General features: G+C 41.6%; 1 protein-coding gene across 1 annotated transcript in view; it reads left to right on the forward strand.

Annotated features, from left to right (window-relative positions):
* The first annotated feature begins 10404 nt into the window (after nt 1-10404).
* pth1r (parathyroid hormone 1 receptor) overlaps nt 10405-15312 on the forward strand; it is a 69683-nt gene continuing 64775 nt past the window's right edge. The window contains exon 1 of the mRNA XM_050074944.1: nt 10405-11550. Within this exon, the coding sequence (XP_049930901.1) occupies nt 11482-11550 (69 nt within the window). The 5' untranslated portion in view covers nt 10405-11481. The remainder of the gene's footprint in view (nt 11551-15312) is intronic.

Consider the following 15312-nt stretch of genomic DNA (forward strand, 5'->3'; position numbering starts at 1 on the left):
GTGTTCTTGGACGTTAGTCTGGGGCGCCGTCAGCCATTAGGTGTGCTAGCCGCTCCTCCCGCCGATCTCCACAAGGGATGTGAGGACTCTAAAATTTCACCAGGGCCTCCGTCGGCATATGGGTGAGTAGATAATGGCTGAATTTTCATTTTTGGGTGCACTATCCCTTTAAAAAGTCCTTGTGATGGTTAAGAAAGTGTGGTAACCCCTTATTATTGTACAAAAAGCATCAACACACCTGGTTAAATCTAACATCATTATTTATTATTATCTTATTTTTCATGAGACTGTTTTGTCAACTGTTTCTAGGATGAACTTAATCTCAACTTTTATGCCAGCATAGAAAAAAAAAAAAGACACTGCATTAAACAGGGTAAAATCTGTGTGCTGTTGATAAAGATTGTGTGATATGACTTAAAGTTTAAAAACACTTACTAAATGGACCTTGTGGTGAAATTGTTTTGTTAACTATAGCAGATTAGTATCTTTAGTTTGCAAACTCTTCTCCCACTTGCTGGACTTGAACATTAGTTACACACTCCCTCAACTCTGTTTTTGCATTTTGGATGAGTGCATTTTTTTTCTGACACCACTGTCTTATTGCAAAACACTTTGGTTACTTAGGAATTTGTTGACACTATTGGACATTGTTGACAGAGAGACATTACAACACATTTTGTACTTGATGTGTGTATGAGTGCTGCGTGTTTCTTGTATTTGTGTTTTCATTGTAATTGTGACAAGGTCATAGCCATGAAGTCAGCATTGGAGGGGGACAAAATTGGCCAGGAGGGTCTGTGGTGGTGCATATTTGCCTGTCATAACACAGCAAAAAAAAAGAGGAAGAAAGAAAGGGGGTTGGGAGGGGGCATTTTTAGCATAGTTGAAGAAGTGTGTAAATGCCATTATATATGATGACTACTGCCGAGAGCACCATAATTCATATATGACTGTATATAGCCAGTAATTTCTGTATATCTCACGGATAGACTGAATATAAAGATGCATCCCCACTTCCTCCCACTATACAAAAATGAAGCCAAGATATCCAGGACATGGCTGCTGCCATCTTGCACGAGAGCCAGAGTCTGTGCAGCAGTGATCTCTGCAGTATCAAGTATACATACACCCGTCCGACCACCCAGTCAACATTTGTATTTGGGTCCCATGCAGTTGGTAAAAAAAAATAAAGCGCTTAAAAAAATGGGCTTTAAAATGCCTCCATGCCAATTGTCCACATGGCTGGGTTACCCAAGTGGGCCCCACATGGGTTATGTTATGTTATGTTCAAACTGTACTGCAGCCGGCCACCAGGAGGCGATTGAGATGTTTTGACTTCACTGTTGGGGTGCTGTCAGACTGTTCATCTTTATCATACCGTCTATAATCCCACGTAATTGGGAGGGCTGCCATTACATGACCAATGCACTGACAGGAGTAAAGAAAGAAGTAGTAGGAAGAGCAAAACAGGCACAGGACTTTCCCCCAGCAGACGGATGTTCAGGACTGTGTGAAACCGAACTTTGAGTCATTTTAATGTATGTCCTCACCATGTTTCTTTTCCTAATGTCACAGCTCAAGTTACTTCGGTTATGTTTTTTATTTCATTCATTCATGTTGTTTCCTGTTTTACTCTGAAACTCACATCTCCTCTTGTTTCAGATCACTTCACTTCCTACGCCTGTGTTTTCCCTCCCTTTTGATGACTTCACCTGTGTCTGATTGTCTGTCCCGCCCTGATCAGCCTCACCCATGTCTCGTTATCCTTCCTCTCACCACAGCATTTAGTGTGTGCCGTATTTTCTCACAGTGCCAGTTTGTCTTAGCTCCTTGTGTGTCTAGTGTTCCAGCCTTTTGTTTCCCTGTGTCCTTTTCTTGCATTTTTGGATTTAGCCTGTTGATCGACTCTGCCTCATCTCTATCGGCTTTGTTGCTTCCACTGACTGTCCTTCTGTGTACTGAATGCTTTGACCAGTATGTGCTGTGTTATTTTACCCAAACTGTCTCCAGAGTTGTGAGTTTGAATCCACTCTTCACCAGTTGTTTCACCTAAACCTAAGCTATGTAACTTTACTTTCACTTAAACTAAAAACGCCCAACCATGAGTGTTTTCCTAAAAGCCAAAGTAGCTTTCTGTATCTAAACCTAACCTTCACAACTTACTGTTGAGTTCATAACTTTACATTCTATGTGAAATCATTCATGCGGCAGTTATTCATTAGATTCATATGGACTGTTGTATTACGATATGGTGCACAGTGAAAGTTTTTTGCCAGGCATTCTTTGCAAGCACCCTTGTTTGGGTTGTATCAGGTTGATGATGACAAAATGTGACACGTAATGACTAAATGCAGACTTCACCAGGTTGCAAATGTCTGGCTTTCAAACCATTCATGGAGAAACAACCACTATTGGTATTTTTGTCATTTCCAGGTCAGAGTACAATCTGTCAGACACCTGTTGATGTCACAGAGATTCCTCAGTTGTGTGCAGAGGTCAGTCAAAGTCACTAGTAACCTCACACTGCCTTATCTTTCTGAGCCATGTGTTTGATCAAAGTTAAAATAGCTGTAGACATGAAAGTGGAAGAATGAGGCCTATAATGATAGAGACGTCCACCTCAGCAGCGTATAGCTATGTGTCACTCGTGTTCAGGGTGTCAGGGACAGAGTTTTTGTGATCAGACTTGTTCCTTTACTCTATTTCTGTGGTATACCTTTGGGAGACCTGACTGGGTGAGCTGTCAAGACAATAAGAGTTGCTTCAGAGAAGATGAGCTGACCTCGATCCGACTGGAAATAGGTTCCTCTGGAGGATTTCACCAATTGTTTTGCAGTGAAAGAAGAGAATTGGTTGTATTGTATGTGACGTTTATTGTCTTCAAGCCACGACTACAGTAAATGGAAGTGATTAAAAATGGAACAAAGAAGAAGTAATTCCAATTTCAAGTGCTATTTGTGGTGGCCGTGTCACATTTCCCATTTCCCTTGATGATATATTTTCTATCCATGAATTGTATTTTTGCATGTAAAGCTCTCTCATGCAAATCCAATCTGCGTTTGTCAAGGTTATGTGTGTGTAAAGGTAAAAATGTGGGGGGAAAAGTTAAATAAATGCCCATATGGAAAAGATCAAACTGAAAGTATAAATACAAATCTTCATACGTGCTACATGAAACCATAAGCACGGAACCAAAAAAAAGTTCACACATGAAAACCATCATGTGTTCAAAACATACATGTGCTTTGAATTTATATGTGGGTTTTTACATGACTTTTGGAAAATGCGTCACACAGATATAGGGTTTCAGTGTCCCCGTTTCTACATTCTTGTAGATATTTAGGGTACAGTATGTTGCCTCATTTTTTGCAGGAGAACATGTCTGGAAAACATAAATGCAACGTGTGAATACTGGCTTGTTTATCTTTTTCTGTGTAGAAATAAAAACACACACACAAAAAAGATACACCAGTAAAAGCCCATTGACTGGATGGACAATAACATCCAGTAAAAAGGCAGCTCATGGTTCAGGAAATCTATAGCAGGAAAAATGAAGCAGTGCAATGATAAGATGAACTGATAAACAACCCAATTTTCTGTCAATGTAATATCTGATAGATTTCTTGCAGAGCTGTGGCCAATTTCCAGGATGACTGCAAATTTCTCACTTTCCTGGGATCACATTGACACCTGACTACCATCATTCAATTGATATAAATGCATGAAAAGAAACACCTACAAATTGACTTAGTATTGAGTGGGACTCAGGCTATGATGGGAGCTTGCCAAGCTCTTTCTGAGGAAATTACACCATCATTTTATATACTTGGCTGCCACACTTGGCTGAGTGAAGGAACACCTCTTACACCCCTAAAGATGCTTAGAATTTGTCCCACGTTAATAAGTTGTCATCTGGGTTGTAGCCTGCAATTGATGACATTTGCTAAGCATTTTGGGTAATTACAGGGGGTGGATATTTTTCCAGATGGATGGCAAGATAATGATGGTGGCTGCAGGAAGCAGTCACAAGGTGAAAAATGAACATTTCAATAGCCAGAAATAAATACCATAACAAGGGGTAGTGGGGCGGAGATGCAGTAACTGGCCTAAAGGCGCATTTAACCTTTAGGAGAGAACGTTTCAAAAGAAAAGCTTTTTCTGTTTTTTTTTAAAGGGAGGAGCGATAGAAAAAGAGAGACTCTGACTGATTGGAAATAGAGTAGAGATTATGCATATGCCATAAACACGGTCTCCTCTGTTAATCTTCTGCAGCTTACAGTATTTTTAGTTTCCCATGGAGAAGCAGCAGGGTGCAATCCTTCTGCATGGAGGATGAGCAAATGTATGGTCACAGGTTTGTTTATGACAGCTTTCATATTGTTCATTGCCTCTCACCGCAGGAATAACCTATTCCTGGTGGAAGTGAAGCCTGGGCTGATTAAGGTTGATGATATTGGTACAGTAATAACACGACCTTGGAGAGATGCATGCACAGAGTTTCAAAAAAGGAAGGAAGAAAGGGAAGTGGAAAAAAGGAAATATATTAATATTCTATGTAGTGTACAAACACATGCATGCACAAGTTTATAGAGCAGGTACTGAATGTTTCTTATGAGTTAAAGTAAAAAAACAACAACGTATTATTTGCTTTTGATTTACTGAACAAAGCAACAGTAATTTGCTTCCAAGAACACTGTGATCATCTCCTGCTGGTTTACTGGAGGTTCCCAGCAACAGCCAGAAGAAGATCGGGGATGCACCCTTTTGTGGATTACGCTCAAAAGCTATGGAACACACTCCCTATAGATATCAGGGAAGCTAGCTCGCTGAATATTTTTTAAAAGAAAGCTAAAAACGTATCTGTTCAATTTGGCCTTTAGCTTGCTTTGGCTTCCCGATACAGGTCTTCTTCGTATTATTATTATTTCATGTCGAAAGGGGTCAGTTGAGGTGGTTCGGGCATCTGATCAGGATCCTCCTGGGCGCCTTTCGCTGGAGGTGTTCTGGGTGCGGCAGACCCAGAACACACTGGAGGGATTACATATCTCATCTGGCCTGGGAACACCCTGGGGTCCCCCATGAGGAGCTGGAAAGCGTTGCTGGGAAGAGGGACGTCTGGGGTGCTTTGCTTGGCCTGCTGCCCCCGCAACCTGGCCCTGGATAAGCAGATAAAACTGGGTGGATAGATGGATGGATTATTATTATTATTAAGGTGCCGTGGACCCTCACTTCTCTCCACTCTCTGTTTCAAGCACAAATGTATTTAATAAGATGCATCATATACACAATATTAACCTTAAAACTAGATCTTATCTCACGAATCACTCTATCAGGTGGGTCCTTAAGATAGGGGTTGCCTGAAGGCCCTGATCATTTAAATTTGTTACTTCCCTTGATGGTTCATACAATATCAACAAACAAATATGCACTTGATTAAATTAAGTGCCACATGGTGAACATGGATCTTTAGGGCCTTATAAGTGTCTGGAGCCCTGGGGCAGTTGCCCTGTTGATAATCCAGAATAAATCACTGACTGAATCATTGCAGGACAAACTGTAATTTTACATCAGTGTATGGAGTTTGCTCAACAATCTTCATCCACAGAGTAAAACCGTGAGCGGAAAAGCTGTAAAGTGAATCTTTTGTGGAGATTTTTTAACTGTTGTTTCCAACTTTACTTTAAAGAAATACTTCACTCCCCAAATGATCATTTGGACATGAATTATTCATCCTGTCTTGCACTGAATCTTTGAAGAAAACGCTGTTTTTCTTGCACGCCTTTGGTGAACAAAGAATCCAAAAATGGAGAACGTCACAGGGAATCGCGAACAGCAAAACTATCAAAACTCTTACGCTGAGCTTCATTTGTAAACAGACACATTGATACTCATCATGAAACCGCTTCCAGCTACACTGTAGTGATTTATAAACCACTTGTTCCATGTTCATACACTGCTTCTGAATACTAAACAGGGATACTTGGCTATTAATATTTAAGTGCAAGTCGAGTGGACGGTATGAGGCCCACATCTGACTCAATCTGCACACTATAGCTGCACATGTAATGAGTGCGGGCCAGTTAAAATTTGATTTGGTGTCACATCATATGAGACACTCTCAACAACATGAGGTTCCACATGAGGGTAAGTGACACTCTGCAGTTGCTTTGTGCCAAATCTGTGCTCCCTGTGTGGCAGTAACATATGGCAGCGAATGACTTTGATGTTGAAACATCATTTTCTCCACTGGATGATGTTGTCTCAGTCCACAACAGCAGTCCATCACTGCGTGTCAATGGTGAGAGTTTTCACACAAAAGCTATTTTCAGTGTGTCTTTCTTTATTTGCTGCTCGATGTGTGCTGTGTTACAAACAGCAGAGCCTGTGAGGCGATTACTGAATTACGCAATTATTCTGCTATCATAGCTGCAGCCCTGCAATGGTTTAATAGATGGAACATTTCACTCAGTTTGCCACAGTTAAGCGTTAGTTCACTGCTGAGACCACACATGCATAAAACTGTATTGTACCCTCAGCTGTGAGAGCGTAATAAAGCTAGGAACAGCACTGGTTTAGAACAATGTGATTTTAGCATTGTGGCTTATTTCCAGTGTCTGGACAAGTCATTAAGAGCATGTTTCTATATTCTCCTTTGAGAAGAGGCTGTTCTATATTCAAACAGTGGGACATCTTCACACTTGAGTTGTTCTTAAGAGGACATCACACTGACCACTGGCCTCAGGGCAGCAGGTAGTGAAGCCTTCAGAATCAGAAAGGCCACATTTCAAATGGGGACATCATGACATCGTCTACCTGCTGTGCAGGACAGACAGGCCAAACTGTAGAAAGACAGGATTCACGATCATCTAAATTCTAACCCTAAAGTTCTGTTTTGTGGATGTTTTTAACAGCTAAAAGAACACACTCAGCATTGTTTTATTGCCTTTATACTTCACTACTTTATGTAATTGAGGAAAATTGCTAATAAACATTATTTTGAATTGATGACAGTTTCAGCAGGAAGGATTTCCACATGCCATTGCACATGTGTGATTGGTGTTGACAGTGCTGTTTATGCTGCAGTCAGTGGTAGAAGAAGAATTCAGAGCCTTTACTTTAGTAAAAATATTAAAACAAGTTAGTTAAGTGGCTCCAAACCCAAGGATTGGGCTCCTCCAAAGGGTCACAAGATGAATCTGGGTTGTGACATGACACCATTTTCTGGACTTTTATCTAACTTTGGAGACTTTTAACTCTTTTGTCCTTTAACAGTCATCTAAACTGAAAACATTCAGTAATACGTTAAGAGGGGACATCACTTTTGGTGTAACTGCAAACAGCACATAAGGTAATTATTTATGACTGCTGTGAAATCAATGTAGCAGAGATAAAAAGTATAATAGCTAAATTCCCTCTGAAATGTAGTGGACTAGAGGTATAACGTAGCAGCAACTAGAAATACTCAAGTGAAGTAAAAGTATCTCAAAACTGGACTCAAGCACAGTACTTGAGTGACTTTACAGAAGCCCTGTTTCCACCTAACACTTTCGGTATGCTTTGGAACCAAAAGTAACCCTTCAGACATGGTACCTAGACCCTGGGTTGTTGTCACTCACTGCTCCGTCCAGCACTCACTGTATTTCCTCCTTTATCAGTCTGCACCTCGTTTATCATCCACAGAGCGAGGCTGCACGCCGACATTTTCAGAACAAAATAAAACAGGCTGCAGCGAGAGTCTTTCTCTATGAGGTATTTAAAAATAGTGGGTTTGTTCATTTAGTCCTTCTCAGGCAAGCTCAGGGGTTTAGTGTTGCTGTAGCCTGGAGGAACGGCGCTCCATGACACTATTTTTTTCTCCGAGGGAGGAGGCAGTGCACAGCACAAAAACAAAATGACATTTTGCATACCCCAAGCAAAAAGAAAGATAACATTTAAAAACAATTGGTGCAACATATAAGAAAGAACATATAGTGCAATAGTAAGATGAAAAGGGTCGACATTTCACAGTCAAAAAGAGAACTGGGAGATCCTCTTCACATCACAGCACCATGAATTGTTTGTGTACACACCACGGAGCTTACCAGATGATGCAGCCTCCCTGTCTGCTCTGTGTAGTGTTAGCCCTGTTAGCTCAACACCGGAGTCTGATATGTTACCATTCATCCATGTCTCAGTGAACACAAGGACGCAGCAGTCCCTCACTCCTTGGTGAGTTGATCTCCACAGTCGGATGTAATCCATTTTAGTGTCCAGTGAGCGGACGTTCACCAGAGTTACACGAGTGGTTGCGTCAGTCGGAGGCCTCCACGTGGGGAAGACAGACAGGACAGGAGCATTCAGTCCTAATGTAATGATTGGTCGGAGTTTTCTTAGAACCATATGAGAATGGTACAATCATGAGTTTTTATCTGTGGTGGAATTCACTTACAGTTTAGTGTGCCATCAGCTTATTAATAGCATTTTAATCTAAACAAAGAAAAGTGTAAAATTTCCAGAAAGGTAAGTGTTGCTTTAACTGATATATGTAAAACTCTCCACAGTATGAACAGTGCATGAGCCTCAAAAGTGAGAGTGACCATCCTCTATTGACCAATCAACACTGCAGTGTTCACAGCTCCACCTTTTAGTACCAGATCTGTGTGCTAGGTACCCCAACAGAGGGGGGACCAAACATGGGGATGGTAAGGAACGCTTCTATAGAGCTCGTAAGTCACGCCCCTTCCGGTAGACCCCTATCGGACCTCTAGGCTCGGAAAATATGAATGGGAGTCAGTGGAGAGAAAATTATTATTTTCTGGTCCCAGTCATTAAATGGCTTGGATTATGATGATGAGTATGATTCTTCAGTTAAAGGCTGTGGAAACAACGTAATGAGAAAGACTACATGTCGCCTATGTGACGTCACGTCATCACACTTTCCCTCCACTTCTCAACTCACAGTGCTGCTGCTGCGTCTTCTGCCATGATCTACGGAGCCATCAGATCAAGATGCCGGTGTGTTTCGTACCTGAATGTCACCATTCCAACAAGAACAGCTGTTCTTTCTTTCGAGGCGGTGAAGTGCACCAGAGACACAGCCATGTTCCAAGCACGAGTGGTGACGTATATCATACGCGTTGAGAGCAGCGAAGAGCTGTAGTCCACAAAGCGCTCTCACACAAAACCTAACAGTATCAAACTTCTTTCCGCTAAATTGTAGCCTTCTTTGCACGAAAAAAATATATTACAAATTCACAAACAACATATGTGAAATGCATGGCACAATTCAAACAGGACCAGAAAATAATTTTCAACTAGCCATGATGAGAAATCAATTTTTAAGGTCCCACGCAACTTAGGAGCTCTATTGGTACCATCCACAACTTTTCACAGTGGAGACGAAAAAAAAAAGTGTACCGAACTGAACTGAACTGAACTGAACTGAACCGCATCGTACTGTTTGGTGGAAACGGAGCATTAGTTACCACTTGCTGCACTGCTCCTCTCAAATCACACCTAACTTTCACACACACACAGCTCGTAGAGAGAGTTAGACCTCTCTGTGGTATAACTGACCCCAAACACAAGCAACGTCCCTGTGTAAAACATGTCCATATATATATATATATATATATGGACATTTTTTACACAGGGACGTATATATTTGTGCATGAATATTCCAATAAACATCATTAGATTTCTTATATTTAGTTTAATAACGTGGCTTTATGGTCATTACTTTTCAGCACGTTGCTACGTACTGAGCTGAATAAGGTCAGAAGAAACGATAATGAAATGTGAAGTAAAAATTGGTTGCTTTTGCAATCATTATTATGATTACCCATAGGGCAGTGGGGTCTGTGAGACCTCAAACAATAAGGAAGTAAAGCCAATGTCAACAAAACATCAGTTAAATAAAACAGGCCAGGATCAGAAGTGTCAGAATATATAGAAATGTGAAAAAGGCATGTAGATTTCTTTATACACACACACACACACACACACACACACACACACACACACACACACACACATTTAACTCTGTGTGCCAAACCATCCACTGTTTAATTTCCAAACTTGAGAAACGTGTTAACTAGATGCTCTTGGAGCTTTAATGTAAATTGCAGCAAAGCAGCAGATGGTGTCTGAGATAAAAACGGACATCTTCTGCATTATGTCTCGGTAATCCAATCCTACTAGATGCAACTTTTGAGAGACTGCAGGGGGAAAAAGTGGTTTGGCAAAGGCCCTGCGATCTGTTGAATGTAGAGTTTGTTTGAGGGGTGAGAAAATATGTCATTTCGGAGTCGTGGTTTATTCCAACGTAAGAGAGTGCGCACCAATGAGAGGCTGTTACGCTCCACCCTACCTGCCTCCTTTCCGCCCCCCCTTTTCCATCCACATACTCACTACTGAACACGACCTGCCGCCTGCCACATCTGGAGACGCTTCCCAACACGAGAAACTTCAACTTTCGCGTTTTCCTCTGCGCAGAAACACGCAGGCGTTTGCGAAGTGTCAATCCGTCAGGGTGAATTTGGCTCTCTCGTGATAGTAAGTAGAGATTCTTGAAGCCGAGTTGGCGTTTCTCTCTGTCTCTCAGCTTTCCTTTTTTTACATAGCGTTGGTAAACAGAGCCCGTTTGGGAGTTTCATACATTCAGTTGCTGTGTACGTGCCACGCTAGATTGTGTTGTAGTTGCTTCGTGGAAAAGAAAACAACATAAAGTTACATATTTCCATGTATGAGTGAGAAGAGAAGGAGCGGAACGCGCAGCTGTGCGTTGACTCACGCACAAATCAAGCAAACAAATCTATAAAAAGTTTCTTATTCCACGCTCGGCTCTGTCACTAGAGGATTGTTAGTGTTAAATGTTGGAAGCAAAGCCTGTGTGAGAGCCTGCTGCTTCACTGCACGATAGTACATGACTGCGTTGATGGTGACATGAGTCAGAGGGAATCAAATTGTGAAATTCAACAGCGACTGGTGATGGAGTGATACATCTCGGGTTTATTTGTGCCCAGCGCTGATCTAACATTTGGAAGAGAGGACTGGAATAAGCCATAAGGCGCACAGCTCCATACTGAAGTGTTTAAGTTAGTCTGAGGGGAAATTTAAAAGACCTAAAAATACAGCGTTGGTTTCTTCCCTACAAAGAATCATTTGAACTTCCCACCGCAGAGCGAGAGCGACATAAATAGTTCTGACATGTGGATGTAATTTCAGAAGAGGAAAAAAGACAGATGCAGAGAAATAAAGAGAGCGGGCTGAGCCTGAGCATATAGTAGATTATAGGAAATTAAATCGAGGGCAGAGCGAGGCGATTACAGAGTTATGATTTCACAAGCCGCCGTGAGCATCGACAGGCCAGATGGAGTGAAACAACAAAAGTCGCTCCACTTTGAAGAGAGTTAAGTAGATTATATCATCTCATCTGAGCATCATCAGCGTCTGTTTGAGCCCCGCAAGGACTCTTGGAGGTAGAGTTGCCTCAGGTCAGGGATGGGATCCGCTCTGCTGCTCCACAATCTGGACTTTCTTCTCATCTCACTCCTCAGCAGTTTGTGCCTGGTAAGTCATGTTTTTCATATGTGCATGCATGCAGCCATGTCATAACCAAAATGTGTGTATTTCTGATGTTGCATTTGTGAGGTGTGGAGGTCTAGTGGTGCCTCCTCTGTGCACACATCTCTGACAGCATGTCAGTGCAGGTAAAGAGCAGCTGCTGTGTGAGTGTTTGGCATAAGGAGATGTTGAGGAGAATGTGATGCCAGCTGAATTTTTTACAAGGCAAACCATGCATATTGATCATATCTGCAAGACTGACTCTCAGCTTTTGATTTCTAAAAAAATCTGCTCATAGTATCTCATGCAAATCAGGATTAAGGTAGCATGTGTTTGAGTTTAAAGGGAACCTATAAACCCATTTGCAAAATTCATATGTCACTCCTTTTGTTGAAGACAGTCCAAAACTGTACGTAAACATGAACAACTCTCAGCCAAATCCAAAAACTAGAGTGCGAACACTCAACCTTGTCATGTTGGGGACTACGTCTGGAGCTGCTCCATTCACAGTTAATTGAGAAAGGTGTTCTAGATCAGTGGTTCCCAACTAGTCCAGCCAGTTGGTCCAGATTTCTTCTGAGACACTTGTTTAGGGTCCACGCACTTCAATGTATTCAGCGTCATACTTGCATTTGGCCAAGTCTTTGAGCTTGTTTGCCGCCTCTGTCATGTACATGTCCGTTGGTGACTCACTCTGCAGCAGGGAACAGCACTTTAAAGTAAAAGCGCTGTGGCAGATATTCACTACTTCAAAACAAAGTGTGTTTTTTACAAATTCAGAATGAGCCCAAGACCCATTTTGGGAACCACTGTTCTAGATTACACAGAGAAATGTTTTGAGTGTGGGTTCATTTTCTGTTTCACAACTAAGAACACAACAACAGAATAAAACTCATTTGGGGCTAGAAAGGAAAACAAACATCCTGTTTGTCCAAAAACATCAGGCTCCCATTCATTGTCAATGTAGCAGCTCTTGGTGACATCACAAGTTTGAGATTTACGCCTCTGGTTTCTGGCCTTGCAAGAGAGTAGCTCATGTTCACAAATGTCAATTGAACTCCGTCAGCCATGGAAATAACATAATGGAACTCTTAGTTTCGGTGTTGCTCCCCTTTTAAGGAAAGATGTCGACCTCCAGAGTAAATGACAGGAGTCAGAAGCCTTCACCTCCACACCTTTAACTGTCTCTGTGCTGCATGTCACACTCCTGCTGGAATTGTTGCCAGTGAACACAGGCTTAAAGTGTGTGTGAGCTTAAATTGCTGCGGACACAGTTGTGTATCGACACACATATTGACATATTCGACCGGGCTGAAGGGGTTGACAGGGCTCCTAACAACAAGCTGCTGTGATTAGTGATTACACTTTTGTTCCATTAAATGCATCGTCTCACAGTGACGATACAACAACACAGTGTTTGTGTGAAGCAGCGCCTGGTAACCTAGTTCCTGTAATAGGCAGGGCATTGTGTTTACTACAGAGTGGGTCATTGCTTTGCAGAGCTCTCACCTGCCTGAGCCAAAGCGATTGTTGCGGTCAGAACGGGAGTAAATATTTCATTCATAACTCCAGCGGCACCTGAGCATCTCTCTGATTCACAGCTGTAATGATTTACTTTTGCCTGACATTGTGATTTATAATTGCGCTCTCAAATATTGCCATAGCTGTATCCAGAGGGCCTGCTGCACACACTCTCTTTCACACACACACACACACGGATACACACAGTGCAGGCAGAGCAGCGCACCAAGTTGGTTCTGTGTGTTTTGGCTGAGGCTGTTGTGCATTCAACAGGCAGTTCGCCCAGGCTCTGAGGTACAGTGCATTTTCCCAGTGATGTGGTCCATCACTGTACCGCAGTGGACCTCTAGGCTCATTGGTTTAGATGGCAGAGGAAAACAATTATAACATTGCTGTGTATTTATAGCTGATTCAACATTCAGTCGTTAAAAGCTCTGTCTGTATATGGTGTTTACCCGTTTTTGAGTTTGGTGTTTGCTTAGTCTTCCTCGCCACAAAAAAGTATTTTTTTTCCAAACTGTGACCAAACGGTACGCAGATTCCCTGAAAGCCAAAGCTCAGAGTGGAAAGTGTGTGTCTGTGTTTGAAGAGAGAATGCATTTTAAATTGAGACATACAGTTGTCAAACTACAAGGCTGCACCACTTTCCAGATGTTCAGCACATAAACGATGATATCCTGATATCACCACGCACCAGTCCAGCACTATGAACTGCATACGTGTTATCCAGCATTTTTTTATGTGAGTGAAATTGGCTGATACAAGCGTAGATAAGGAATCTCACCATTGTGTCTTACGCCTCAGCAGACACACTGCTGTGACAGCTCACAGACAAAGCAGCACCTCACAGAGCCTTTGTTCAGTGTGCCTGGCTGCCTCACTTACTCAGTTATTACATTTATTAAGCGGAAGCACTGCTTTCAGGAACCTTAGTGAGCATTTAATTTCTCCCTCATGACTGTGTTTTCCTCCGTGATGACTTGCATGTGTCTGGATCCTCACTGGAAGGACTTGTGCTGTATCTGTATCTGCCTGCCATGGCCAAGCATTATGTCAGCTCTGTGAGCCCTGTCATGTTCTGTAGTGCACAAGGCACTTTTGACTAGTTTGACTGGATGTGGAAAATATCTGTTGTTGTGTTGGACCTGAATACTTAAAACCACAGGATCATGATTGTAGTCTACAGTTTCATTAAAACGCATGTAGCAGGAGAGGAATGTGCCGTGAAATGCAAAAGGATAGCTTTTTGTATGAAATCATGTTTGACCTCAGTTTATCTTTTAAAAGCCTTTACAGTGGAGGGTCGGGATGTCGTTTCAGAGTGGCTTTATACATTTCAAATTACCCCTCAGTGGAAGTTCATGCCACGGATGAGACTGCAGAATAATCTCATCTCAATCTGTCTCTGGTAATTAGGGGCAGCAGATTACTCCGCACTAATTAATATGAACTGCTGGTGCACTTGTAAAACAGGCTTTAATATTGAAATTTGCTCTGCATGCCCCTTTTAATCATCTCTAGTATGAGTTATGATATTTTTTGTCTGAGTTTACACTTGTGTATGAAACTGCATGTTTGAAGCATCTCATTAAATGCATTCTCTTTTGTTGTATTATTATATTCAGTATTATCTTTTATTGTGTCTCTGTGTAAACATATAATATATAATTACAAGGGGTGTAAATCACCAATTTCATCACAAAATCATACTATATTGATTATTTGGACAACGATAGGATATTTGCTGATATCAAAAACTCTGCCACAATACGATTTTGATACAATTCAATTCAGGGGCCTGCGATTAATATGAGATAATACTATATGATCATTTCACACAGTCTGCCACCTCTTTCTTTTATGTTTTTGGCCACAAAAGATCAAAACAACACATGAATAATATAAATAATTGTCACCACTTAAAGGAGAACTGATGTTTTTTTCAACCTGGGCCCTATCTTCTGATCTACTTTTGTCTAAATGAATGATAGGATGTTCAATATGTGACATTTCTCCAGTATGAAGCTAGGGCTGACCTGCCTGCAGCCCGTGAACATGCGCTATATTAAATAATAGGGCACTCAGACAGCGTCAAACAACGTCAAAATACGTCCACTAAAAGTGCATTTTTTCCACACAGATAGGCTCGGATTGTTAGTATAATTATCTGACAACATAACGGAAAGGAGGAATGAACATCTGTGTTTACCTTTAGCTGGATTCAGACATGTTCCTCTGCCTGTTGCT

This window comes from Epinephelus moara, chromosome 21 (assembly GCF_006386435.1).
Source record: "Epinephelus moara isolate mb chromosome 21, YSFRI_EMoa_1.0, whole genome shotgun sequence".
NCBI classification, from domain to species: Eukaryota; Metazoa; Chordata; class Actinopteri; order Perciformes; family Serranidae; genus Epinephelus; species Epinephelus moara.